Source organism: Myodes glareolus, chromosome 8 (genome assembly GCF_982192425.1).
Source record: "Myodes glareolus chromosome 8, mMyoGla1.1, whole genome shotgun sequence".
In the NCBI taxonomy this organism is placed as follows: Eukaryota; Metazoa; Chordata; class Mammalia; order Rodentia; family Cricetidae; genus Myodes; species Myodes glareolus.
Window position 1 is genome coordinate 13,007,405 of NC_142033.1, and position 27,390 is coordinate 13,034,794.

Consider the following 27,390-nt stretch of genomic DNA (forward strand, 5'->3'; position numbering starts at 1 on the left):
GGCTGGCTTACATGTGGGCTGGTGGGCTGTTTGTCGTCCCGGCCACCCAGCTAGCTTATACCCGAAATAATCACATGGAAATTGTATTAATTAAATCACTACCTGGCCCATTAGCTCTAGCCTCTTATTGGCTAACTCTCACATCTTGATTAACCCATCACATTAATGTGTATCGCCACTTGATTGTGGCTTACCGGCATGAGTCTAACCAGCGTCCATCTCGGGCAGGAGAAGCATGGCATCTGCCACACTTCCCTTCTTCCCAGCATTCTGTTCTGTCTATTCTGCCCACCTAAGAGCTGCCCTATCAAAAGGCCAAGGCAGTTTTCTTTATTCAACCAATGAAAGCAACACATAGAAAGAAGACCTTCCTACACCAATAAGAGAAATGGAGCAAGCATACCAGCGAGACAACTATTTCTATATGATAAGTAAAAGCAGTACTTCCAACGGTACTTCCTGCCCTGCCCAGAGCAGCACTGCTGACGGTTAGTTGAGCACTATGCGACAGGCTCCCTCACTGTGGTCTGACTACATAAGAGAGAGCACAGACGAACAGATTCTGTCCAAGCTGTAAAGTATTGAGGCATGAGAAACCTGAGTGGTCTGATCATACATGCACATATAACTAGGCTTAATCTACCCAGCTGTTGTTTTAGCCTAGGGGCCACCCTGACCTGAGACAGAGCATCTGAGCCTGCTCTGAGGTCCTCACTCTGTTATCTTCTCTACCCCCACTCTCGTGCCCAGAGTTACCTGTATAAGACAGCTAGACTCTCACAATGTGCTCCATCCATTCTGAAACCTGGCTGGGGAGATCCTCTCTAGGCAAAATGCTGCTTCCATGAGCATGCTCAGAAGGGAATTTAAAAAGCCAAGAACTTAGCATGGTAACAAAGGGAAGAGATCTATGTTCGAAAGGTAGCCATGTTTTTTTTGGAGGGGGGGTTGACTGAAGTGCCTCTGAGAAGGGAGGTCTTGGAAGCAAGGGCGGGTCAAAAAGCAGCACGTTATGGCAACACTATGGTAAATTAGCTTTTAGCGCAGGACCTTTCCGTGAGGCTCACAACAGCCACATATGATCCACCCTGCACCAAATAATGCTTCAGCCTGAAAGGACAATAGTGTGCTTGGTAATGAACAACAGGCGTCAAGTGATTAGCAAATACATGAGGGTAGAACTAACTATTCAGTTGCTTGACTTAAGCTTTGAGAGCAGGGAGATCTCTTAAGCTAGGCATGCAGCTCTCAGAATGGTGGAAAATGCACATCTTTAGAAGGCTTGGAAAATGAGCCTCCTCCTGTACTGTACCATTCACAGAGGCTAAGTGGACCTAGACTCTGTGACCAGCACATCTCCTTAGTCAATGCCTCAAACAGAATCAAGACGCTTTGGTGCTTGCAGATGGAGAGACCTGCCTTTGGGGTTCCCTGGCAGTACTCCTGTGGATCAGAAGTCAAACTCCACCCTTACTAAAGGAGATGCCATCACCCAGAAAGGTCATCCGATTCTCAGGTTGGGCACCTAGTGGCTCTGGCAGGAAACAAGGCCACTGGGACAACCTTGCATATTGACATAAGTACTGGTGACCCATCAGCAGAGGGCCAGTCACTGGGTCTCATAGGCTTTGAGGAACTTAAGAAAGCAATACTTCACTTCAACTTTGAGGATGGTGTGTTGTACCTGCGAGAGGAATCCAACAGGATTCCTTAAGTATGCTAGGAACAGCAGCTACTCCACACTTCCTGAGGTCCTTGGAGGGAAGAGAAATCATTAAGGGGTCAAGAGCTGTATGTTCTGTTGCCTGCTAGAGCCTCAATGCTATCACTCTATGTATTGACACTCTAGGGGGAAGAAAATTAAAATCAAGACAAGGATACAGATTTTGGTTTGATTGTCAGAGTTCCTCGTTAATAGCGATATAGGAGTTTTAGGCATAGTAATTATTTGGTTCAGGAAAGAGCCATTTCATTGTGAAACATAATATGGCCCTCCATCTCTGTCCTCTAAAGGTCTATTTAGCTACCACTACCCCTCCCAGTATTTGTAGTGTGACTACTAACACCTTAGAAGTGACAAGCTCTTGGTCCCTGGGTCTTGCCATGCTGGAGAGAGCTATATTCTGATGGTATTCCTCCCTGAGGGAAAATGTAAGCAACTGGGTGCCCAGGGAGATGCTCCATTTGTCTCCACCCAGCCTTGCCTCTCAGCAGTGGGAGGTTCATGCCCACCTTCCGCACAGTTCATGGAGGGGAAAACAAGAGGTTTCACAGAACTCTTTTGACTCTGTTAGCATCACAATCAGTTCTGAGCAGCTGACATCAAATCTCATGGCTGTCTGGCCATAAGTCCACTCTGTACAAGCAAGTAAGAGGGGCTAGCACACACTAGAGGCCAGTGCTTGGTCTAGGAGGCCTCAGTGCTTACAGTAAAGAGGCACATCTAAATGCACTTACAAGTTGCTCTGCCCTCAGGAAGAATTGGCTCTGTCCCAACTCCAAATCCTGGTAGACTCAGGCCTACCAGGGACAAATGCTCTGGTGTAAGTCATAGCTAACTGTGTTGGGAGAAGACGAGATAATCTACATGTGCTCCTTCCAAGCTCCTTCCTTGTGGGCTTTCAAAAGGAATCAATACATGATGTTATAACGGGGGGGAGGGGGAGGGAGACCAGCGGAAGAGGATCCTGGTTAAATGCATGAAGGGGGACTCAGTCTTAGTTTAGAGCAAGGGAGGGGTGGAGAAACCCCTGCCTTTTGTGAAAATGAGGAGGGAACCTCAGCTATGAGGATGGGGGTGGGGGTGGGGGAGATGAGAACATGGGACTTGACATTCCCATCAACCACTTTCTGTGACTGAAAAAGGGTGGGTTAAGAAATGCTGGTGGGATGGAAGATGACATGCATCAGGAAGTTAAATCTGTTCGGAAAGAGTGGATAAAGCAACATCCTAGGTAAAATGAAAATCTTTCTGCCTTGAGGGGGGGGTACCATCCCTGGAAGAGGCAAGAGCATGGTATTTCTTGAAACAGGTACAGCTTGGTCTTAGCAGAATTGAAGAGAAAAGAGAAATCGCATGCAGTCCCACCCCATAGGACTGTGAACCAGCCTGGGGTCAGAGGAGAACAAGGGCTGGGACTGACCAGTAGGTGGGCAACTGGCAAGGCCTTGCATAAGCTGGGGGGCTTTTTTAATCTGTTCACTTGCCGCCGCCCAACACCACCCGCCAAGAGCCTGCCCTTTCATCTTTGCACAGATACAATCAGCAACCTGACAGAATTCTGGCAGAAGCAATTAGTGTATGAATTAGTTATTAACTATCTCAGGCAGCCAAGGTATAGAGGGTGCTAATCTGCATATTTCCCGCAGGAACTCTGGGACAAAAGGAAGGCTGACTGCTTTAATTTGCCAATCTGCTCATTCCTTTCCGGACCCCCCTTCCACATGCATTGGGCACCTTCTCTACCACCAGGTGGGGCCAAGGGAGGTCTTCTCTTTTCCCTCTACCTGGTACACATTCTCCTTTGTCCTCTGTTAAATTCAGTCTTTCTTCCCCCAGTGCTGGGGACTGAGCCCAAGGCCTCGTGTATGCTAAAGACACACCATACCACTGAGTTACACTACCAGTTGAGGTCAATATTTAAGCACAGGACATTATACTGTGCATTGCAGCTAAGTTAATGTAAAAGACCAGAGGGGTACAGTTTGATCTGAAGATTTTGACTATCTAGTTATGGAGATAAGAGTGTTTATTTGAAATAATGACTTTTTTGTGGTTCTAAGGGTCACATCCAGGGTTTTACTCATATTAAGGTCATACCCACCTCCAAGAAGCTATTTCCTTACTCTGAATTGTCATTTTTTTCTAATTTAGTTTTACCAACTATTATAAAGTGTTTAATGTATACTAAATACAATGTACCAACATATAATGGTGAAAATTAGTGAGGTAGAAAATAAAGATAATTAAGACAGACTGTGGGTGTATATGCACAGAATGCTGCAGTCCCCAGCACTCACTGAGTCTGCAGGATGGAGCAAGAGATGCCCACATACCTGGTGATGCCACATGCTCCAGGTGGCCTAGCTGGGGTTGAGCGGTGATTCTGTAGATCAGTTCTGCAGGCCCGCTATCCTGGTCCGTAGCCGAGAGCTGCGCAGTACTGATTTTCTTCGTTGAGTTCTCATCCAAAACCAACCCTTTATTAGTTATGATGACCGGTGGGGATTTGGCTTCTGAAAATACCAGAAACAATGGTTCATCATGGGAGGTTTGCAGCCCCCTTTCTTCAGCTCCAGGTCTGGTGCCCAGGAGGTAGGCTCAGCAGAATCCTTAGAGCTTCAGCAAGGGGACAGTCCTGAATTTTCACCTTCACCGCGTGTATGGAAGGGAGGAGGCTCGAGCACCAAAGTGAACACAGCGCAGACGACAGAGCTGCTGGGTTTTCTCCTGGAAAACCTGACACCCCTTACCTAAAATGTTGATGGCGAATGATTGGTCAGCCAACTTATTGCCTTCTCCATCAACCACATCAAATTTAAAAGTAAAGCTTCCACCATGTTCTCCTGGTCCATGGCTGTATTCTATGTGTCCTATAAAAAGGAGGGCAGAAAAACAAAAATCAAACAAACAACAACAACAACAACAAAAAACCCCAAGATTCGTTATTAGTTCTGTTTGCTACTTATTTCTGAAGTGAGAGGTGGAACTTCAGGTGGTGTTCACACCAAGGACTCGGTTTCCACCTTCCCCACTTGGTACCATTTTAAATCTAAAGTTTTCATTTCTTCTCTTCCTCTCCTACCACCGACTTCCTCATATCCTAAAACCTCCTCATAACAAATTTCCTCCAAGTGACATTTCAGACCTAGCTTAGGTTCCAAGATGGTCTCACAGCTACATAAACAACCAGAATGACTAGATGGGTGAAATTGCACATGTGTACAACATGCACTGACCACACTCACGTCGTTTGGAGAGATCCTCCAATGTGCCCACATCACAAGGCAAGAGAGTACAGGCCTGAGGTCTGCCTCTCAGGAACCTTTCCCTCCCCACGGCCCAGTACACCGAAGACCACCAGTTACTGTAGTGGTATTTCATTTGTATTTTAATAAATAAAGCTTGCCTGAAGATCAGAGAGTAAAACAGCCCCATTGGTCAGTCTAACCAGGCAGTGGTGACACACACCTTTAATCCCAGTAGCTACACTAGTAGCCATAGAAATTGGGCAGTACACGCCTTTAATCCCAGCACTAGAGAGGAATCTAAGATGGGAGGACACAGCTCTCAGCTCAGTCTCATTCTGAGATTTCTGGAGGCAGGATCACCATTTCCTGACTAAGGAGAGGTAAGAGCCAGTGACTGGCTGTTTTGCTTTTCTGATCTTCAGATTGATCCCCCAATTTCTGTCTCTGACTTTTTACTAATCATGCTTCATTTGGCAGCCAACTTTTGGGGTACAAATTCACTAAAAAGTCATTTGCCTGAGGCTTTTGAGTCACTGGTACAGGCCAGAGCTGAAATCAAACCTGGCCACCCGGGTTTGGGAGAAAAACTAGTTCTCCCAGATCCCATCCATCCCAGCTTAGCTTCCATGTAAAGATGGAAAATACACAGAGAATCTGGATGCTATGTAGCACGATTTATAAAAACCCAGAAACAGATATTGGGGTTCAACCTGAAGGTCAGGAAGGCAAAACAGCAAGTCAGTGGCTCTTACCTTTCCATAGTCAGGAAATGGTGATCCTGCCTCCAGTAATCTCAGATTGAGACTGAGCCCGAGAGCTCTCTTCTCCCATCTTATATTCCTTTCTTTGTTTCCCCATAAGATTATCATGACCCCCCAATCAGCAGGAAGTGCCCTAGAAAACTATACTCACATTCCCCCCAAATGGATTATGAATGTTTGTCTTTGTTTAATGTGTTAGTAACAAATTATTATTGGTAATGGTCAGAAAAAAATAAACAAAGAAAATTAGATTCAAGGTTCTTGTATTGAAAAGAGAAAAATGGGGGATACAGTTATGGAAGGATAAAAGAGTAGATTCAATAAATCTACTCTTTATTTAGAAAGAAATAAAAGGGAGGCTATAGATATGGTAAAATAAAAAAGGAAGATTATTGAATCTACTTTTAAAAAGCAACTATTAGTTTTAAATGTTTTACATTGAATTGGACTTTTGTATACTGTATACAAATTTTATATATTGATACAAATTTGAGATTAATTTTGCTAAAATATACTGTACATATATTCTAAACTTGTTCAAAGTATTATATGTATACAGTTCATTTAACAATTTAATGCAAATTTCTAGTCCTTGAAAATTATTATTACCAACTGTTTAGGATAAAAAGGCAATGTAGATTAGTAGTTAATTACCTAGTATAATCAAGCTTCAAGTCACATTAGGTATGTTTTCAAGGTCAAACAAAGATACATTTTAGATAGATAGGTCATCTTCAAACATTTTAGATATCTATAGAATATGGCATTAGGATGTTTTAATAACCCAGGTTCTTCTTCATTTTTATGACAATGAGACATATCTGCTCCTGGCAGCACCAATCTCCTTCAGAGAAGATAATGGGCATCAAAGAAACTCCACATGGAGTTTACTTTCTTTGTGGCAAAAGTAAGTTACTGGGTAAGAAAATGACCCTGCCTCAACTGCTGACTATATACTGCCCGAATTAGATAAGCAAGACACAAAAGAAAGTGACTGCCAAACACTGTTAAGATAAGGAGGGACAGCCCTTCAGAATATCCTGCTTCACAGAAAAGTCTGTCTGAAATTCTAGGCCTGTAGGCCAAGGATGGATGCCCCAACATTGTAGAGGAACTCTGGGTGACTGCCCAGGCAGTCAGCTGTTTCTGTCATTACTCTCATTTTTCTAGAAGTTGCTTGCTTGCATCTTTCTGCTTACTCAGTTACTATTATTTCCTTCTTGGGTCTCTGAGGGAGTTGAAGACTAAATCATTAGAGTTTTCCTTGTTTACCTGATGCAGAAAACAAGCTTTGAAAGAAAGTAAATTAGGTACAAGACTCTGGATCACCATGATAGGATAAATATGGAGTATTTTCTCTGAACTTGTCAAATGCAAATGGACTAGACATTCTTGATATATTTAGTGACTGTATATATTGTGTGTAGTTATTGTACTTATTGTACATGGGTTTTCTTATATTAGTAATAGCCTTCTTTTTATTTTAGACAAAAAGGGGAAATGTAGTAGCATTTTATTTGTATTTTAATAAATAAAGCTTGCTTGAAGGTCTGAGAGTCAAACAGCCTCACTGGTCAGTCTTACAGACCACGAAGTGGTAACACACACCTTTAATCCCAGTAGCCACTCTAGCTGCCATAGAAACCGGGCAGTGCGTGTCTTTAATCCCAGTGGTACACACCTTTATTCCCGCTCTATAGAGGAATATGAGACAGGAGGAGACAGCACACAGTCTCATCCTGAGGTTTCCTGGAGGCAGGAGCACCATTTCTGGACTGAGGTCGAGGTAAGAGCCAGTGGCTGGCTACTTTGATTTTCTGATCTTTAGGCTAAACCTCAATATCTGTCTCTGAGTTTTTACTAATCGTGCTGCAGGCTACATTCAACAGATAGATAAGTTGGCACACAATCTTCACAAAGAAGTCAGAAAGGTTCCAAAGGAAGAGGATGGTACATCCCATTCTGTCAGCTTGAATCATTTGCATGGACCCAAATCAGTGTAAACAGAACCAGACCCTTGGAAGAGCTGCTTGGTCTCAGTCTTCAAAAGGAGACACAGAGGAAGGCAGTAATTAAATAACTACTATTATGCTGTTGTTCACTGCACCTCTTCAATGACCCCCACAAACCCAGTGAACATCCAGCTGCTCTCAGGTTTAGGCATCAGTACACTGACAGAGCCCATAGTCCTGCTCCTTGTGTGTATGTGGGGGGCATATTTCTACCTCTAAAAGGAATTGCATGGGGCCACATGGCTTTGGTCTCTTTTTCCTTCTCTAGCCCAGAGAGCACTGCACAGTAACTGTGTAGCATTTAACACTGAGGCCTTTGCATTACATCAGCATTTCCTGAAGGAGGGATGAGCCGTGTAATCTCCCCCAGGCAGCTCCAATTTATGCCCTTCCATTTCGCTTAGTTCATTAACTTGTGCTCTTTGGGGAGCCAGGAAGAGATATAAATTGCTCACCTAAGAAAGACATAATTTTCACCATAATCCATCTCGACTCGCTTCTTTTCTCTTTTTCTCTTGCACACATACTTTTTAGCAACACAGCAAGACAAAATGATATCTTTTCCCTCTATTATAGCCTCAAATTTCTCAGAAAATACATTTTTTTGCCTAGAAAAAAATAACTCTCTCTCTCTCTCTCTCTCTCTCTCTCTCTCTCTCTCTCTCTCTCTCTCTCTCTTTTTAAATAAAAGAAAAGCGAGACCAAGAAAAAAAAATGAAGCAGTGAAGCTATAACTCAGCTAGTATCAAAATCAAAGAATGCATGGGTTCCTGCCATAACCTGCCAGGCACTTAACCCCCCTTTATTATATCAGACAGGACACAGGGAACCTGGAAAGGCAGGGGCAATAGGCTGACCTTGGTTAACGTCTGCCTGGGTGAAGCTACGGATGGGGCCTCTGACAGAGATTTGCTCCGGGTGTTCAGGCTTCGCCATCTGCAGGCGCCCTGCACCAGGGTCTTCCTTCATGATGTATATAACCTGGCCGTCATCTGAGTCAGCGTCTGTGGCTTTCAAGTCCCGCTCTGTGATGCGTGCTACAGACCCTGGGAAAGAATGGGAGAGAGAAGGTCATTCCCCACCATTGCCTTCAAATGGGATGCCGAATGATTTTTTTTTTTTATCACACTCAGGCCCATATACCAGGCATTTGCCTGTCTCCATTTCCAGTTGAATAAACTAATTTCCCTAAATAAAATCATTGAGAGCTATGCCCTTTGCTTGTGTCCACTTTGACTCTCTCCAGTGCTCATCCTGGTAGTAGCCTGCCAGTTAGAACCTGGTAAGACCCACTTCTGTGACGCAAATAACTTCTAGATCTAGAATCTGCTTTGATTCAATTTCTGGGGTGTCTTTAGTATAACCAAATCAGAAAAAAAAAACCCAACAGTTGTACATAAGCTCATGAACATATCTCATTGTCACCTTGGATGAAACAGTTAAAATCGGTGTCTTTTAAGTCAGAAGGTAAACCAAGCTCAAGGGTCAGGTTGAGGAGCTGTGTAGAGACTGGAGACAGGGCCAAGACACTGACCATAAAATGCTTCTCAGAGCCCTGCCCTTGGCTTTCTGCCCTGCTACTTTCTCACCTCACAAACTGCCAACACTAATAAAGTAAACACCCATCGTCCATGCCACATGGTTTGGCATTCAGGGTGGCAGACTACCTTCGGGCAAGAATGCCTTTAGCGCTCAACCCAGAGCGCCTCTTAGTAAGTAACCTTGACGGATGAGGAGGCGATGAATTCCTTGGGACAAAGATCAGACTTGCTCAGAGTTTTCTAGAATATGGAACATCCCCAGTGTCACTGTTCCTCTTGTGTCGTGTATCCTAGTACATGTGACCTCACCCCTGTGGTGACCTCACCCCTGTGGTGACCTCACCCCTGTGGTGACCTCACCCCTGTGGTGACCTCACCCCTGTGGTGACCTCACCCCTGTGGTCCCTCGGTAACACCACTTAAGTATGGGAGGACAGAGGGAAGTGGTTTGGACTCCCTGATTTCCCTGCTGCTTGCCACACTCTAAGCAATTCAGTACTTTTTCTTCGATGGGGGAAAAAAACCACGTCTTCTCCTAGAGTCCATAAAACAGTATCAGACCACTCTGCTTGGAAGTAGTGAAATTCTAGAAGCTTTGGAAATTCTCAAAATTGCAATTTTTATTTATACCATGTATTTACTTTTCAATACAAATTATATAAGAAACTAGAACTAGATAAAATTTTGAACCCTGGGGCACTGAGACTCGAGTCCAAGGTCCAGTCCCTGTTCATTGCTTGCTGTACAGGAAGTTCAAGACTAACGCACGCCATTGCTCTTTTAATGCTGGTAAACATGGCAAAAGTAAGACAATTGGAAGCTAGAGTAATTTGCAAGTATTTGCATAATCTTTTGATTCCTGGTAGCCTCCCAACTGCTCTCCCATGCCTTTTTAATTTTCTTAAAAAGTTAAATATCTTGGAAGTCTGGCCAGAATTCTTTTGTTGTTAGCTCCCATGATGCTGGCTGGACAGAGGCTCTGCTACAGGAGGCCTGGGTCTAAGCTGCACCTTATGATACTGAAAACATGGTAAACACTGTGCAAAATGTTCTCAAATTCAGACAGAGGAATCTTGTCCAGGGAATTTCGTTGGCTTGTGTTTCTTATTCACAACTCAGTGTTCGTAAACAGCAATTTCCCCAAACTCTACTTTTTCTCAAATGTTGACTAGCTCCCCTAAGATTCACCCACAACACCAGCATGGAAGAAGGTACACTCTACAAGGGCTAAGAATAAATAAGTATGGAAAAATGAGGGTACTTTCTGCTCCTGCCGAAACTGCTATGGTTTGAATATGGATTGTTCTCAAGGCCTCATGTGTTGAAGGCTTGGTTCTTAGCTGATGCCATTTTTTGGAAGGTGCTAAGAACCTTTGCACCTTAGTTAGGTGCTTAGTAGGGTCCAGCTGGGGAAGTAGGTCATTGGGGTATGACCTTGGATATTGGTAGATATTGCTCTGGTCCCCAGTCCATCTCTACTTGCTGCTTGTCATATAAGGCAAGCTGCTCTGATCTACTATGCCTGCTTTGTCATGGTGTTTTTCCTTAGCACAGAAAACACCGGAGGCAGTCAACGAGGAACTAAAGCCCGTGAACCATGAGTCCAGAGAAATACGCTTCCTGTTACAATGCTTCTTGGAGAAGTGTGCCACGTGACAAAAAGTTAGACTAACACACCTGCTGAGAGCTGAAGTCCTCGGTTTATTGCCAAGTGGGGCGTGTCGCCTGTAGGCAGTTCTATGTAGATCTCCATCCTCCCCGCGTCTACATGGAGACCATCAGTGAGAGAGAATCGAAACTCATCTACTGCCATATCATTGTCACCAGGTAAGTACCCGACCAGCCCAGCCAGGACATCCTCATAGGTGAAAGAGGAGCCTTGGTCTAGAATGGTCCCATTCTCTAGGGGGTCAGAAGCAGTGGGCCTCCGGAGTAGGTGACCTGCAGAAGCAAGAGAGGAACAAAAAAAACCCAATGGTTTTAGATATTTGAGTCATCAAAACATACACCAATTTTGTCAACTAGCATGAGCCTACATAGAACATCAACTATCTCAGAGACTCTTGGTGCCAACACTAGGTTTTGTCCTGTGGTCTTGTCTATAAATTAAAAAAGACGAAGTCCCACTCTTGTTGTTAAAACTCTTCTAAGGAGAAACAGGTAAGTCATAATATAGTGGCTTAGAAATCAGATCTCCCTTCCTGGATTCAAACTCACTTCATGATCTGAACTTTATTTTCCCTTCTGCAGAGTGAATAGAGCAATCCACTCTGTCCTTTGCCTACAGGATGCAGACCGACGGCGTATGCTTTGAACCCCTTTTTATTTAGGAAGACAGTAAGCATGCTCATATTGAGGTTCATTTTTTTAAGGGGTCACACACCCCAAGGGTACAGTTCAGAATGCTTCATCAAAGAAAGTGGAAGTGAATGAAGGCAAGCTAAAAATGCAGTGGCCAGTGGTCTCTTCCATTACCAACCCTGCACAACAGCAGCAGTTCAGTCTTTGAAAGGCCAACCTGTGTTAACAGTGATTGGTACACAGTGTGGCTCCGGAGCTTTAGGTAATGCCTGGGTGTGGCATTTAGAGGAGGGGGTGGAGGATCCCCACAGTAGTTCCGACATTTGCTTTGAGTTAAAGACTGCTCCTCTTGCAAATTGAATAGGTTCGTAAAAGACTTCTACCACATAGACGGGCCTTGGTTAGCAAATGACAATATCCACCCTGTAAGATGCAAACACTGAACCCAGTTTTGCTTGAGATTATCAAGGAAAGCAAGGAAAGAGCTGAAGTGAAATCTCAGAGATGCCAATTACTTGGTGTGCAGGCTTTTAAAACAGCATCTACCATAACTCCAAAGGCTCTTGGCTAGCTGTGAATCTGATTATATTTGGATGCAAAGATTGGGCTGTAGGAAGGAAGGAAAAGGAGTAAGGAAGCAATCTGCAAGCTGGTGCTCACCACCCGTCAGGCACCTCCATTAAGCAGCCGCCTTCCACTGTGGCTTGTGTCTTACCGTGGTCAGGTCTTTTCATCAGTACAAAAATCAGCTCGTTATCTGGGGTGTCCAGGTCTTGTAGGCTCAAGGAAGAATTGCTTATCACCACTCCTGAGCTCAGCCGCACTCTGAGGGGCCAAAGGGTCATCCTGGGAGGCTCATCATTCTTCCTCTGGTTAAAGGAGAAAAGACTGGGTCTCACACAGATGTTAGCTTACGAAGGAGGAAACACGCCTCAGGAGACTACGTCATGACTGCAACCGCTCTCATTAGCCACACAGCATTTATGTTCACTGTGCTTACTGCCTTGTCAAAATATTAGTTAAAAATAAAAAGTCAGACGCAGAAGCCTGATGGGGATTCTACAAACCGTTTCTAAGATGTTTTCCAGGGGTACAGGGGGCCATGTTTTTCTAGACTTTAATGAAGGACGTATGATTTAGAAATAAACGTATATTTGAGGAGCAAAGGTTATTTTACACATACCGTCATAGCTAGAGAATGTCACAACACTGGCAAAGTTTCCTGTGCTGCCTCCCAGTCCTGCTCCCATCCTGGACCTTATGGTTTTTGGAAGTTCCACACATTTTATTTTCCCAAGGCAGAGGGCGTTCATCCATTCTGAGATTTTTATCTTTTTCTCCCTCTCTTTGATATCATAAAGCAAGACTATCATAATAGTTTCTCAAATGAAAATAGGTGCAGGATTGGGGATCACATTTCTTTGGTGTTATTGTTAAGTGAATAAATGAATTTTTAAGAAAGGCAAGGATGTACGCAGACCCACACGTGATAATATCAGAGAAAATGGGCATATGTTCATTTTCGTCTTATGTGGGAGTGGCATGGCTTCTCTGATTCCTCCAAACTGCTTTACCCAGAACAAATACATGTTCTACTGAAATAGAAATCCAGATTTCCAACCCTGACCTTCCCCAAATGCCAACTATGATTTCACACATTTCCAGAGGGTCAGGGTTATGTGTTAAAACTGTTATTTGAAATTGAAGGTCACATCCAACCCTTAGCTTATGAGTCCATGTAGGGCAGCTTGTTTAAGACTAGGACATCACATGGTTTAAGGACAGCTCTTTTCAGAGTGGGCCAGTGTAAGGCTGAAGGCTTCATCTCCAATGGCTAAAATCCTTACCTCAATGGTAATATTGATGCTGTGAATCTCAGAACGACTGCTTCCATCGCTCACATAAAAGCTAAACACATCATGGGTCGGCTCAATGCTTTCATGAACACTCTGGAAGTAGTAGATGTAGTTTTCCAGGACATCCTGAATAGGGAACGATGCCTCTGGAGCACTGGTAGCTCCTGGACCAAAGCGATCCCCTACATAACATCAAGAGAAAATATTTTCCTCAGCTGATGAGTACCCCAACGCTGGGCTGATTTAGAAAAGAAGACGTCGTTATTAACATGGGATAAAAGAATGACTGGGCAGAGATAGGACAGAGCTGAAGCCCAGAACCTGGAAGGCTTAGGTTGGGTAGTGTTTCCAGGACCATCGTCGACCTGTGAACAGATAGTACCAGTCTTGCTGTCTCTACAGGGAATCAGGTGAGATGACGCACCTGAAACCACTCCGTTGTTTAACGTTTACATAGCATGGAATCTGCTTTCTTTCTAATCATTTATATCACACATTGGGGAGAGTAGACAGCAAGACGATAGCCAGTGTTCTAATGTAAACTTCAGCAGCTTCAAAACCACTCTGTCTGGTTTATCTTTCAAGTGTCAACAATTTCTCTATATAAGGAAAGTTGACTATGGCCCATTCTATTTAGAACCTCTCCTCCAGCGCATTTCCACTTGACTTTCAAGTTTCTTGTTTTAAGCTTTTATTTAACAATTTCATGTGTATATTTATGTATGTATATATCTGTATATATGTAATGCATGCATGTATAATATAGAAATAATATTTGCATACACAGGTAATCAAATATGTGTATATGTATACATCTATGCATGTATAATATAATGTGTGTATATATAATCATGTATATATATATATATATGCATGTATGTATAATCTTGGATCAAAGTTCTCCCATTATCCCTCCCATCCTTCCCCTTCCCACCTAATTCCTTCTTTTCAAGTGTCCCCCTACTTTCATGTAGGTTTTTTTTTTGTGGTTGTTGGTTTTGTTTTTAAAGAGCGATTGAGGGAGAGAGACCTCATTTAATCAGGGTTACTGCCTGAGTAAGGGGCGATGTACCAGGGGACAAACCAGTGAGAATGTGAGTCCCCCTAACCCTTGTAACCTTTCTTTCTCTTAGAGTGGCAGCTGGGATGCTGACAGACGCAGCCCTGTGGACTTGCGAAGGAAGCCACTGCTGCCGAGGTGAAGGGTAGAGCAGCTATGACGTCAACAACACTCTTTCCCTCGTTCCAGGGGCGATCTCCCAGTTTCTTGGAGGAAGCTATACATCAGTAGGAACCCAGCTCACAGGATAGTATGCCAGAGCTACTGACTGCCCAGAGATCATGCAGATGCCATGACACTCAGGAACCTTCAGACATGAAAGTATTCAGGTCCTTTTCAGGGAGAAAGTGCTGCTATAGTTTGGGTGCGTTGCCCCAAAGACCATGTGTTAGTCTCCAGTCTGTGGTGCAAAACCTTCAGGTTACAGAATTAAGTGGGAGGTCTTAGACTCACTAGAGGTCCTTGAGGGGGGTGCTAGGACCATCCATTAATTCAATTCTTTCTCTTCTTTTACATCCTGGGCTTAAGAAAAGAGTTTTGTTCTACTATGCCATTTTAGTCAAGGTGAATCATCACAGCGAGGGTCCAGCTGATGATGGACTGCTACCCTTGACCTCAGGAGTAAAGCAAACCTGTCTCTAGAAGCTGACTTATTGCGGGTGTGTGTCACAGTAACTGAAAGTTGATCAACGGGTACATTTGGGAAGTGAGACCCTCATGCGGCACTTTTCAAAGTTCTGGGCTTTGCTGTTTCCTGCTCCCGCTTCTCACCTAAAAACAAAGGCTACAAAAGGCCAAGAGGAAGAGTAAGCAATGTTCAAATGATGAACAGGCTTGGCCTGTATTTGGTTCTAGCCAGGTTCTTCTAATTGATTGGTTTTTAACTTGCTACCATAGTCTTCTAGAGTGGAGACAAAGAAACCACACAGACACATTTCCAAAGTAGAGGTGTTTCAGAGGGAAACAAAAAAGGCTTCCTCTCCCTCCTCTATGATACTTTCCAAACACCAGATTCTAAAAAGGCCATTAACTTCCCGACTCTAGACGGTGCCATCTGTTGGTACCCGATGCACAGACAAGGGCTGAAATGTCTTTTGTTGGTTTGTTTTTCACAACTTGTTTGAAAGAAAAGAAAGAAAATTGAAGCTGAGAGAGACCCAGGCAGCCAGTGACTCATTAATCCCTGCGACATGAGATTAGGGTTTCCAGAACCAACTGCTGAGAATGCCTCCAAATTTTACTTTCTCTGCTCATTGATCCTTAGAAACTGGGAAGTGTGGCTTTGTTATCTGGGTCAAGGAAAACCTCAGTAAATGATAACCTTGAAATATACAGAATAAAATAAGTCTTGTTTTAAAATTGTTGGAGTGTTAGTTGGCCATCAAGGGAACCAGACACGAAGTTGTAAGCACCAGTCGTTCCAAGTTTGAAAGCTGCACTTTCTATTTTTACTGTACATCATTGATGTGTGTTCCCTGCCTTCCTCAGCAGAATGTCCTAGGTACAAATTAAACAGCCCCTGGTGAGTGTGCCTGTCATCTTGGACACCTGCTTTCCTCAGCACTAGAAGACAGATGTCCCCAGAGTGACTCAGGGGGTCTTGCCCTGATCAGGCCAGTCCTGAAAGAATTTAGATTTTATGCCATTAGCTTTCACTCCCAACACTGCCGTCCCTCTGTCTTCCCTCCTGCTTAGTAAAAAAGTAAAAGCTGCTTTCACCAGACTTAAAAATATGTACCAGTGGGCTGGAATTACATTTAGGTATCTGGTTTCTTCAGGAAACAAAACAGTTCAAAACTGTGCTTACTGGGCTTCCTCCACGGAGGAAAGGGCAGCATCTTTGGTTGATGTAAACTGGGCAACTATTTTGTGCCCTTGAGTATCTTGCCTCCCCTTAGGTTCATACCCATGCCACTAGAGGACAAAGAGTCTCTTAGCAATTCTAGTAGATTGAAGATGAATGCCCCAACAGCACAGAAGAACTCTGGGTGCCTGTCCAGGCAGCGAGATGTCTCTATCAATTCTAGAATTTTTAAAGTTGCTTACAATGCATTTCCTGTTTACTTAGGTAATATTATATCCTTCTGGAGTCTTTGATGGAGTTGAAGAATAGATAAAGTTTTCCTTAGCTATGATAAAAGATAAATTAAATATAAATATTGTAACTGTAATTCTTGCTTGATACCTATTTTGTTATATGTAATTTTACTATGTTAAAGTTAAAGCCTTCCTTTTTGTTTAAACAGAAAAGGGAAAATGGTGTGGGAGGTTCTTCTGTCCATGTGCTGCTTTAATTGGTTAATGAATAAAGAAACTGCCTTGGCCTGTTGATAGGGAAGATCTTAGGTAGGCAGGGAAAACTAAAAGACTTGCTGGGAGAAAGGAGGTAGAGTCAGAGAGATGCCATGGATCTGCTGGAGACAGACGCTGGGAATTTTACCTGGTAAGCACTGCCACATGGCAATACACAGATTAATAGAAATGGGTTAAATTAGTATAAGAGTTAGCCAATAGGAAACTAGAGCTAATGGGCCAAACAGTGATTTAATTAATACAGTTTCTGTGTGATTATTTCAAGTCTAAGCTAGCCTGGGCCGGGACGAACAAGCGCTAGGACCAGCAGCCATGTCTGCCACACATGGGGGTGACAAAAGATGTTAGTTTATGGGTTACACCAACCTCTTCAACAGGAATTCTGGGGCTCTGCCCGAGAGACCGTGTTTTCACAGTCCATTCAGATAATAATAACATACACAAAACTTTGAGAATCACTTTCTCGAGTGGTTGAGACTTGCCAGAACTGTGACTTCTAGACCCCAGTGTGGCTATCTGCTACCTGGTGTGCTTCAGTTAAATGTCAAATTGTGCTACAAGGGCTTCCGGGGAATCCCACATGGAGAGGAAAGGTGGTGAGGGCAAAGCCTTTCATGATCGCCCACCTCACCCACACGCTTGTCTCAGCCCATGACGACCTCTTGACCCTGGGGCTTCTCCGCCTTCCCATGCAGAAGCAATTGCTTTGTTCTCTACCCTCAGCACCTGGTTCCTATTCGTGTCATTTATCATCGCATTCATGGGGCTAGCTGTCCCCTACTCCAGGCAGGGTCAATGTCACTCATGTTAACATTGTCTCGAGCACAAACACTTGTCGAAAGGAGCTTAGTTAGGCAATAAGCAAATCTGCACGCACATATGGAAAGACCAGAGAGAGAAAAGATCCAAGACTTTTGATGGGAAAACATGACCATTCTAAATGAGCTTCCGGTTTACCAGGCTAAGTGGCAGGCACCACGCTGGCCACTGACACCTGCAGTCAATGGTCGGACTGTAGAAGCTGCTAGCTGCCTGCCAATTAGAGTCTAGCGCTGGCACCTGTTCACTTGGGACTCTCGCTGCAGACGCAGCAGCTCAGACACTGGCAGGAGCTGTCTCGGCTGCCAGTCACAGTGGGTCTCAGGGGGCCTGTGGACGGCACATGCCTTTGCCTCTCCTTGTGTGATAACCTGCAGCGGGTCTAGGGCAGATGGGAGAAGGGAGGGAGGATGGGGAAGTGGGTGTCAAAGATAGACAGCATGCGTTTCCATTTCTGTCACCTCCATAGAAGGAGCAGACGCAAGCTGTAGTTCATCGGAACTGCGGAAGAGAACAGGGATCTTTATTATCTTGACCCCTAATTCTGAACACAACTTGTGAGCCCCTCAGCCACATAGCTCACACTCCAAATACCTTTACTCTTCAGTTTCTCCTACATTTATGAGCCTTCTAGCATGCTATCTCCCCACTCAGTCCTTTCTCTCTGGTAGGATACAAGTCAATAAGAAGGTGGACAGGGTTATCTGTTTTTTTATTAATGTATCTTTGTTGCACAAAATGCAAAGCATACAGAATATGCAAAGTAACCTTTTTCTTTTTCTAATAAAAGAAGTCTTTTCTTCCATTTTCTTGAAATGGGTCTTTCACATTTTAATTCCCCATGTCCAGGTTTAATTAGAATATCTCCCACCCCCTGTTTCCAGCCCTTCAATCATTCTCCAGCAAAGCCGCTACGGTTACCTGTTCCTGTGTTCTCAATGCAGCCGTACTTGGGCAGGGCACTTAGTTTAATGACAGCATCACCATGAAGGTTGTCGTGGTCATCAGTGGCGAAGAAATGGTGGAGGGAGAGTGGTGCTCTACCGCCCTCATCGACCTGAGGAAGACAGGAAAGGAGGGTGGAGGGCTGCAGGGACAGGGGTGGCCTGTGGTGACCAGCTAGCACCAGGTCCACTTCGGTGGGAGGCGGATCTCTGCAAGTGAGGAACAAGCCTGCTGCCAAAGCCAGGCAAAGCTTTCAGCCCCTCCTCAAGATGCACTCGGATACCTCGGCGCTGTGTCTCTTCTCAAAATGGCACTTCATTTGGTGATGGCTCTGGTGATAAGGCAGTTCTGACCGGTTCTAACTAACCATCTCAACAAGCTTCCGGGCAGGAGAGCCGCCTTCCTGGGGCATCAGAATTCTACAGAGCATAACTGGAGAGTGATAGATAGAGCCTCCTTCACATTCCCGAGGTTGACTGTCCTACAGGTGTTACCACCCAGAAGAAAAATCCCATTTATTCCTTCATATTGTATATTTATTGGGATGTAGGAATAAAGACTAGCTACACCTGAAAGTCAACGCAGACCTTAACATCAAAGAAGGAAATAAATCAGCATAGGTGCAAGCACTTGCTGGAACTAACCTTTTCTTCTGGGGCCCGGTTCTGTGCCCGAACGCTACAGTTTGGCCCTGATGCTTTTTGCTGACCTGATGCAAATGGTCAAGGCATTTTACTCTGAACTCTTGGCTGGATGTAGGCTGCTTCATAAATTACAAAAATGGGACTCTCGGATTGAGGTGGCCCAAGTTACTTCCCCAAGTTGTAGAAAAGAAAAAATAAGGATGATATCACAACTGTCTACAAATGATTCTGAGTTTCATGAATATTAAAGTCCTTGCTAGAAGCAGGAAATGCCTAGGCTTGGGGCATGATAGTTCATATGTGAGGCAGGGGAAGAAAATGAATGAGTGTTCAGGACTCCCCTGCTGTGCACCAGGTACTGTGCTAGGAGAGATGCCGGCTATTTTATTTAATCACCAGAGAAATCCTTTATGTAGTAGACACTGTAGTATTTAAGGAAGAAACGGAGGCTAGAAAGAATTAAGTACCTGTTGCAAAGCCAGCCTGCTAGTACCTAACAAAGCCAGTACAGGCCCTCGGCTGAAAACGTCAGTGATAGACACGTGTTATATTGCCTCTCACACATAGGATTTTTAATCTTGTTAATAATAATAAATCTTGGCTTGATTTATGTGGGGTCAGCTTTCCATGTTTTAGTTGTGACCAACTAAGATCCTCAAAAGTGTATTCGACTTCTGTTTTATCCCCATTGCCAACAATATCTAGTATTGTTTTTATATATCTATATGTGTGTGTATATATATATGTATATAATATACTCTCTAGCATGCACATGTGTATGCATGTTTTGACTAACTCATGTGAATATAATAATTTGATCTTTTGCATATAATTTTTTTTCTTTTACAATAAGTTTACAATGACAGCCACAGATGGTCTGCTATCACTGCAGATCCCCCAGATACTTTGGGGGAAGAGTTTGGCAGCTCATCTTGGCAGAAATCCTTTAGCTACATCACCAAGGATCCTAGCTCTCCCAAGCCCTGGGTATCTATTGATCTGAGAACTGTTTACCGTGATAAGGTCAGCAAAAGCAATGATGTGTGGTGGACTCTTGGCAGGAGTGACCGTGATGGTAAAGACCTGGTTGTCCACACGGTTGTCGTCCATGTCTGACACAGAGAAGTGGAAGCCATCCATAACCACATGCTCTTCCGTCTCGAACACAGCTGAGTATCTGTAGGACACGGGAGAATACAGGTTGAGCCACCCTGACAAGTGGAGTGAAAGGATTGTAACATAAAACAAAACAAAACAAAACAAAATAAAAAACAAGATCGGGAACAAGGCATTCTTTGAAGGAGTTACAGGCAGCTGCTACCTACACTGCTTAAAAACCCTTTCAAAGAATCTGCAGCGCTGATGTACCTAATGTTCTTGCTGTTGATGTCCTCCATGGTGAAATTGGAATCTTCTGAGAGCTCCTCCACATCAGGTCCCGAAGTCTTTAAGAGCACGCCGTATATGGGCAGAGAACTTAGCTGAATCCAGATCTCTGCGTCAGGGGAAGAATCGTCCTAATCAGGCAAACATGAGTCAGGACATGAATGCAGAGACCCACAGGGGCTTACTGTCTCCTATGCTAAAGGCAGCGGCCCCCTGTCATAAGACCTCTCCCAACTCCATGAAAGCTCAGTATTTATCCGTCTTCAAAGGCCTCTGGTATAATGTCTTCTTGGAAGGATAACTCAAGGTAACAGTGCAGAATGTGCTTATGGTATAGGGAGTGAAACAAAAGATGGTCTATTGCTTCTGTGAGGTTCATTTTTATTACATGTACACAGTACAGATGAGAAGATGGCCAGCTCTAACTCGTCATTCTATAAACACAGGAGAAGGCTTCCCCTGCAGTTTCTAAGAACACTTGGCATTTTAGAAATATCCAAAATTCTGTTATTGTATATAAGACACTCTACAATGACAAAACTCTATGAAACAGAATCTGCTTAGCCAATGATTCACTTCAAGTAATATCAATGTGACAAAAACTTGGATTAACAAAAGAATTTAGGAGGTCTTGTGAATTTCCTTCAACGAGAACTGAATTAATGGCTCCTCGCTTCCTAGGCCACTTAATCTTAATAGAGAACATTTTCTTCTCCTCGATGGCTTATTGAGAAACAAGATCAGCTTTCTGTTTGTCTGCACGGGCAACAATAGAATATCTTCATTAACAATTTCCTCTTTCTTCAAGAATAATTTTTGAAAATGTCTAGAAGGCAAGCGATGCCATTTTGGAGTCTCCGTGGTCCATCTGCCTTTTAGAGGAGTTAAATGAAAATGGGGGCACTCTGGTCCACGGCAGCAACAATGAAAACAAACACGGCATGATCCATTTTACTGTCAAATGCAAGTTTTCCTGGCTACGCCGTGCAGCTAGTGGGGATGGAAAGGAAATGAGAACAAATACAAGGCGGGCCAGCTTTCTTTCAATGAGCAGTTAGAACCCACAGTGCAAGATCTCAGAATTGCCTCAGCTCACCTGACACTGGCCCAGAAGGGAACAGGAGCATAGAGAGGCAGGTAGACTTCAGAAAACTTCTTCTAAATGTATAATCTTACTGTTTTCTCCTTTCTCCATGTGGGGGGTCAAATAGAAAATACTGGATTCCAAAAAGTTACGGCCTACTATTCCTGTGAGTTCTCACTGAGACAGACCTTCAAAGGACTACGGAGAATTTTCTGGTGCCCTCTTCTGAGATGTGAGAATGACAAGGATAGGGTACCTGATTCTTAGCGGGAATAAAAAGCATCTGTCTCAAACACTGGCAAATCCGGCAAAGAGATGCTTACTCTGGGCCAGGCATTATCTTATTATACTCCAATTCTCAAAAACTTTCTCAGTTTCAGGGGCTGGAGAGATGGCTCAGCGGTTAAGAGCACTGCCTGCTCTTCCAAAGGTCCTGAGTTCAATTCCCAGCAACCACATGGTGGCTCACAACCATCTGTAATGGGGTCTGGTGCCCTCTTCTGGCCTGCAGGCACACACACAGACAGAATATTGTATACATAATAAATAAATATTAAAAAAAACTTTCTGAGTTTCAAACGTGAGAAATCAGTTATTGTTTTCTTCTTCTGAAAATACCTTGTCATAATTTTTTTAAAAAAAAAAATCACCATATTAGGGCCAGCCAAGAGAGAGTGCGTTCATCAAAATGCCTAAGAAAACAGATCCTCTTCTCATGTAATTTCCCTGTCCAATGACCTTCATGTTCTCTCTGGATGAATTTGTATTTTTATTTTATTCTTCTTATTCATTCTAAAAAAATTGACACGTGATATGTAGCCATAGTGAATATAAATAATTATTTAGCTCATATGTATCCATGAAAATTAGATAACAATTAATTCAAGGGTTGGGAAGATAGTTTAGTCGGGAAAGTGCTTGCTTTGTGACCTCCTGAGTTTGATCCCTGGAACCTACATTAGAGAAAGCCAGATTTGGTGGCACATGCTTGTAATCTCAGTGCTGAAGAGGTGTGCAGGCAGAGACCTGAGGCTCACTGGCCAGTCAGCCTAGTCGACTCGGAGAGTCCTAGGTGAGTGACAGACACTGTCTCAAATAAAAAGAGAGAAACCCACATGCTCACACAGATCTACACATGCACACAAACACACAGGAACACACACACACACACACACACACACACACACACACAACAATTAACTTACAATACTTCTTTTATCCTGCCCTTGGACCCTTGAGTCACTCTTAATTTTGTTTTTGTCTTTCTTTATTACTATTAATTTGGTTTTTCAAGACAGGGTTTGTCTGTGTAGTCCTAGCTATCTTGTAACATGCTCTGCAGACCAGGCTAGCCTCAAACTCTGTCTATGCCTTGCAAGGGCTGGGAACAAAGGTGTGCACCACCATTCCCAATTTCAATGTTTAAATATGGTTTGAATATTACCAAATCAAATAGTCTAGGTGTTTGGAGATTTCTTTAAATTTCTTTCTTTTTATATTTTGGAGACACCTTTTTTTAAAAAAAAATGTAGTGCAGGCTGACTTCAAATGTGAGAGCCTCCTTTTCTCCTTTTGAGAATTCTAAGTGCTGAGATCAGAAGTGTGGACCACCATGATTGACTCCCCCTCTCTCCCTGTTTCCTCCTCTTCTTTTATTTCTTTTTCAGGTAATTCATTTGGGTTTTCTACATTGCTGGTTATTACTTCTATTTTCCCTGGAAGTTACATGTATTTTGTTAAAATTGATTCCCAGCTACATGGTATGTAATAAGATTAACATATCCTATTTTGAATTTTTTCTGTTTTGGACGGTATATAGAAATGCTATCCGCATTTTAATATTACAGCAATATTTAATATTGCAGTTTTCATATTACCAACAAGAAAGTGAGGCAAAAGTTTTTAAACAACTTGCCAATGGCCACTCTATTTAAAGAGGCAAGATGGAATTAAAACATCAGTTCAAACTCCAGAACCCATACACACTAAGGAAACTCGTGTGTGTGTGTGTGTGTGTTTTATTTGGCGGAGTGTTTGACTAGCATGTATGAAGTCCTGATCCCCCGTAGTGCCTACAGCTGTGGATACAGACAATGTGGTAACCCCAGCACTTGGAAAGTCGAAGCAGGAAATGATCAGATGTTCAAGCTCATCCTTGGTTATATAGCTAGTCTGCGACCTTGTCTAAGATTGAACAATAAAGTCGCCTTATAGAGGAACCATGGCCGGGTCCCACTTTTGCCTTGGCATATTCCACCACCCTCTCATCTTCTTCCTGGTGCCCACACTCTAACAATGAGGAGACTCGGCTGTTCTTCTCTCTGTACTCTGTCCACTTATGACCACCATTCTAAATAGCTTTTCCATTACCAAAATCTTCAGTATTTCAGGACTTTTTTTTCATACTGTACAACCCAGGGAATAGTTGTATGTAGCCTACCAGTGCCTGTACTTTTAGCAGCCTAGAAGAGTTCCCTGAAATCTTTTTGCTCTGGTGGGTAAATTCACATTCAATCAATTTTTGAAAATATACGTTCAGTTGCCAAAGAGCTCACATTCTCATGTACAGCTCGTAATGTGTGGTTAATGGGCAGGCGCTGCTCCTGGAGAGCTATTTTGGTCTGTCAAACATTTTTCAAGACTGGTGATCTATCGATTAAATCCGAATTCATACATTTTTACAAATTCATGACTTTCCCAGGATCAAGGAACCATAACATAGGATGAAAAATAATCGGCCAATTAAACACCGTCGGAACTTTGCTGAAACCATAGCGCACCCTCAAGGGGAATCAAGTGGTGCTCAGTTTCACATCCTTTAGGAAAAGACGATTTAAAGGAGGAAACAGTCTGCAGGACCTCATCCAAGGCCTACTGTTCGGAATTGAACCTTACAGTGAGATTCTTCAGCTCAGAAAAGGACAACTCTTTTTATGTTGTGTTTCGTTTCTCAAGACAGGTTTCTCTGTGTAGTAGTGGCTGACATGGAGATCACATTGTAGACCTGGTTGGCCTTGAACTCAAAAAGATCTGCCTGACTCTGCCTCCTAAACGCTGGGATTAAAAGCATGTACCACCATTGCCCGGCAAAAAGGATAACTGAAACCATACAGTGTTTAAAAATGAGGGGTAGGGATAGGCTGTTCACTGTAATTTTGAGGCCAGTGAAGGAAGAATTCAATACTAAGAATGATTACCATTCAAATAATTATCCTTCCTTTCAAAGCATAACAACTAATCATCATTATGCTTATATAGACAGTAGTCATCTCTTTACAACATATGTAACTGCAAAATAAAATTAACTGTCCTTATTATCCTTTGCCCCAGATGCAGAATCAAAGAAGGCAGATGAGTTTAATTACCAAGATCACTTAATCAAACTTGAGCCAGACACAGGGGAAATCCCCAGCGTCCTTGGTTCTCCCCTTCTCCTCAACCGCTCTCCTTCTCTTAGGGCAGGGCGTGGCTTTCAGGCCAATAGGCTGGTCTAGGAAATCTACAGAGAGAGGCACCACCAAAGGGTGGAGGGCAGGGCTTGTACTCTGTCTGGACTGGACAAGAGCAAGCTAAAGAAAGCTTTCTCTCAGTAAGTCAGGCCCAGCCATGACTTCTTCATCGTTAACCAGACAACTGCTCTTTTCCCAAAATTTCCAGTAGACCTTTTGCCCTCCACACCGAAAACAACGAACCTGAAGCTTTTATGTCAAGGAGTTGTTGCATGTTGACGGTCACAAGCCCTTGGGAGTACAAGTATTTTCATCCTAAGTTTTTCCTTCATTTTTGTGTGTGTCTGCGGTGTAGATGCATGTGTATGTATGTTCACGTGTATGTACACAAACATGTGGAGATCAGATACGACGCCTGGTGGCTTTCTTGATCATTTGAGGCAAGGTCTCTTGTTAGACCAACCATGCTGACTCAGCTTATCTAGGAGCTCCTCTTTCTCCTGAATGCTGAGACCCCAGGCTGGCTGTTGGGTCTACATGGCTCTTACACGGGTCTTGAAGATCTGAGCTCCAGTCTTCACACTCGTACTGCAAGCGCATTAGCCACTGAGCCATCTCCCCAGCCCCCATCAGAGATGTGCATTCACTTGTCTACTGCTGAGATGCTGGGTGAGGCCAGGGTGTGAAGTACGACTCTTAGCAGGGATGCTAAGAGAAGAGTCTGTTGTCTCAAGTACCCAGCCACGTGCAGCTTCCTGGGTGCCCAGTCAGAAGTACAGAGAGCTAGAGAGTGAATGTCAGAACTCACCACATAGGCAAGGTTTGCCCTGGTGATTATGGCCGTCCGTTGACTGGCAACAGTCATGCTCAGGGAGGAACCAGGGGCTAGCCGAGGCCCTCGGTTCTCTGACAGGGACACCTCCACTTTTACTTCTGAAGTTGTCACAGTCAGGCCGTCCGTGACTGAGATCTCCATACTGTCCTCCCAAGCAGAGGACCCATCATGTACGTACTGCAGGGCATTTCTCTCAACTTCATCATATGTGAAGGTGTCACCTTCCAAGAAGAAAACAAAGCCAACGTGTAAAGCCAGTGACTTCTGGGAATCACACTTCCTATTCAGTCAGTCCCTCTGTTCTCCCGATTTCAAAGTGCACGCCGAATCATATACTCTGGGACTCGGAAGTTACTTAGTTCAACCGCTTACCTAACATTGCATTCCCTCTATGTCACCCCAGAGAGATGGTGGGTTAGCTTGTCCCTCCACACTTCTCAAGGTGAGAGCTATTTAACAAGGTAGCTAATCCCTCTAGGGGGTAGCCCTGGTATATTTTGTTTTTTAAGGCTCTAAACCATTATGAGCTAAAATCGGGCTCTGGGAGAACAGTCATCACTCCCAGTTCTAGAATAACAAAGAACATGCTTATAGTCTTGTTGACTGCCCTCTGAATCAAACTGGGGCACTGAACATTGCTGGAAGACTTAAGAAAAGAGACAGCACTCTTTGAGCCACCAGAGGCACTGATTTAATTTGTGCATTTAAGTGTTTTAAAATTAAAATGTGAAAATTCACTTGAGAGTTCAGTGATTGGGCAGTTGTTTAGCATGTCCAGGGCCTCATTTTGAACACTAGTGTGGGGTGGGAGTTGTTCCTTGATGCTTAAAGTGCAAGCTTCCTAGCTCAGGGAACTAATCTATAACATCATCATAAATAATGATAAAACAGGTCATAGATAAAACAGATAGGATGGGAAGTTTTGGGATGATCACAGAGGTTTGTACAAAATGGAATTAAAGGCACTTCAAATTTACATCTTAAATTGTAAATTTGATTGTAATTTTAAAAAAATTTAATCCACAATATCAAAGTTACTCAAAGTTTTTGAGCCATGGAACTTTTTTTTTCTTTAATGAATCATGTCTCTAGTCATGGGCTGTCGTGATTACACAACATGTGATTACACAGAACACAGCCGAGGAAATCGTTTTCTGGGGTGTTCATCCCAGCTGCATCTTTTGGAGGTTCCTTGCTATGACGATGATTAGCTGAGACTAATGGATTTAGTGCTGAGACTGAGGGATTTCCTTGATCTCTATATTTACCTTCTATGCCCTAAGGGCATGACTTCACAAACATTGGTAGATCCTGCACCTAAAAACCGATATTAACTCTTTACAAATGCCTCCTGATGTCATCCGTCAGTCACAAGTGCAGGCTGAGTGACACTGGGAACAGAATAATGGCGTC

The 27,390-nt window shown here is 43.5% G+C and overlaps 1 protein-coding gene across 1 annotated transcript in view; it reads right to left on the minus strand.

The window, feature by feature from the left end:
• The window catches only part of Fras1 (Fraser extracellular matrix complex subunit 1), a 409,549-nt gene that overhangs the window by 64,004 nt on the left and 318,155 nt on the right, over window positions 1-27,390 (minus strand). The window contains exons 38-47 of the mRNA XM_087908851.1: window positions 25,951-26,198; window positions 20,592-20,740; window positions 20,238-20,400; window positions 18,556-18,691; window positions 13,434-13,624; window positions 12,302-12,455; window positions 10,963-11,226; window positions 8,602-8,790; window positions 4,474-4,593; window positions 4,057-4,236 (exon numbers count right to left, since the gene is read on the minus strand). Of these exons, the coding sequence (XP_087764977.1) occupies window positions 4,057-4,236; window positions 4,474-4,593; window positions 8,602-8,790; window positions 10,963-11,226; window positions 12,302-12,455; window positions 13,434-13,624; window positions 18,556-18,691; window positions 20,238-20,400; window positions 20,592-20,740; window positions 25,951-26,198 (1,794 nt within the window). The remainder of the gene's footprint in view (window positions 1-4,056; window positions 4,237-4,473; window positions 4,594-8,601; window positions 8,791-10,962; window positions 11,227-12,301; window positions 12,456-13,433; window positions 13,625-18,555; window positions 18,692-20,237; window positions 20,401-20,591; window positions 20,741-25,950; window positions 26,199-27,390) is intronic.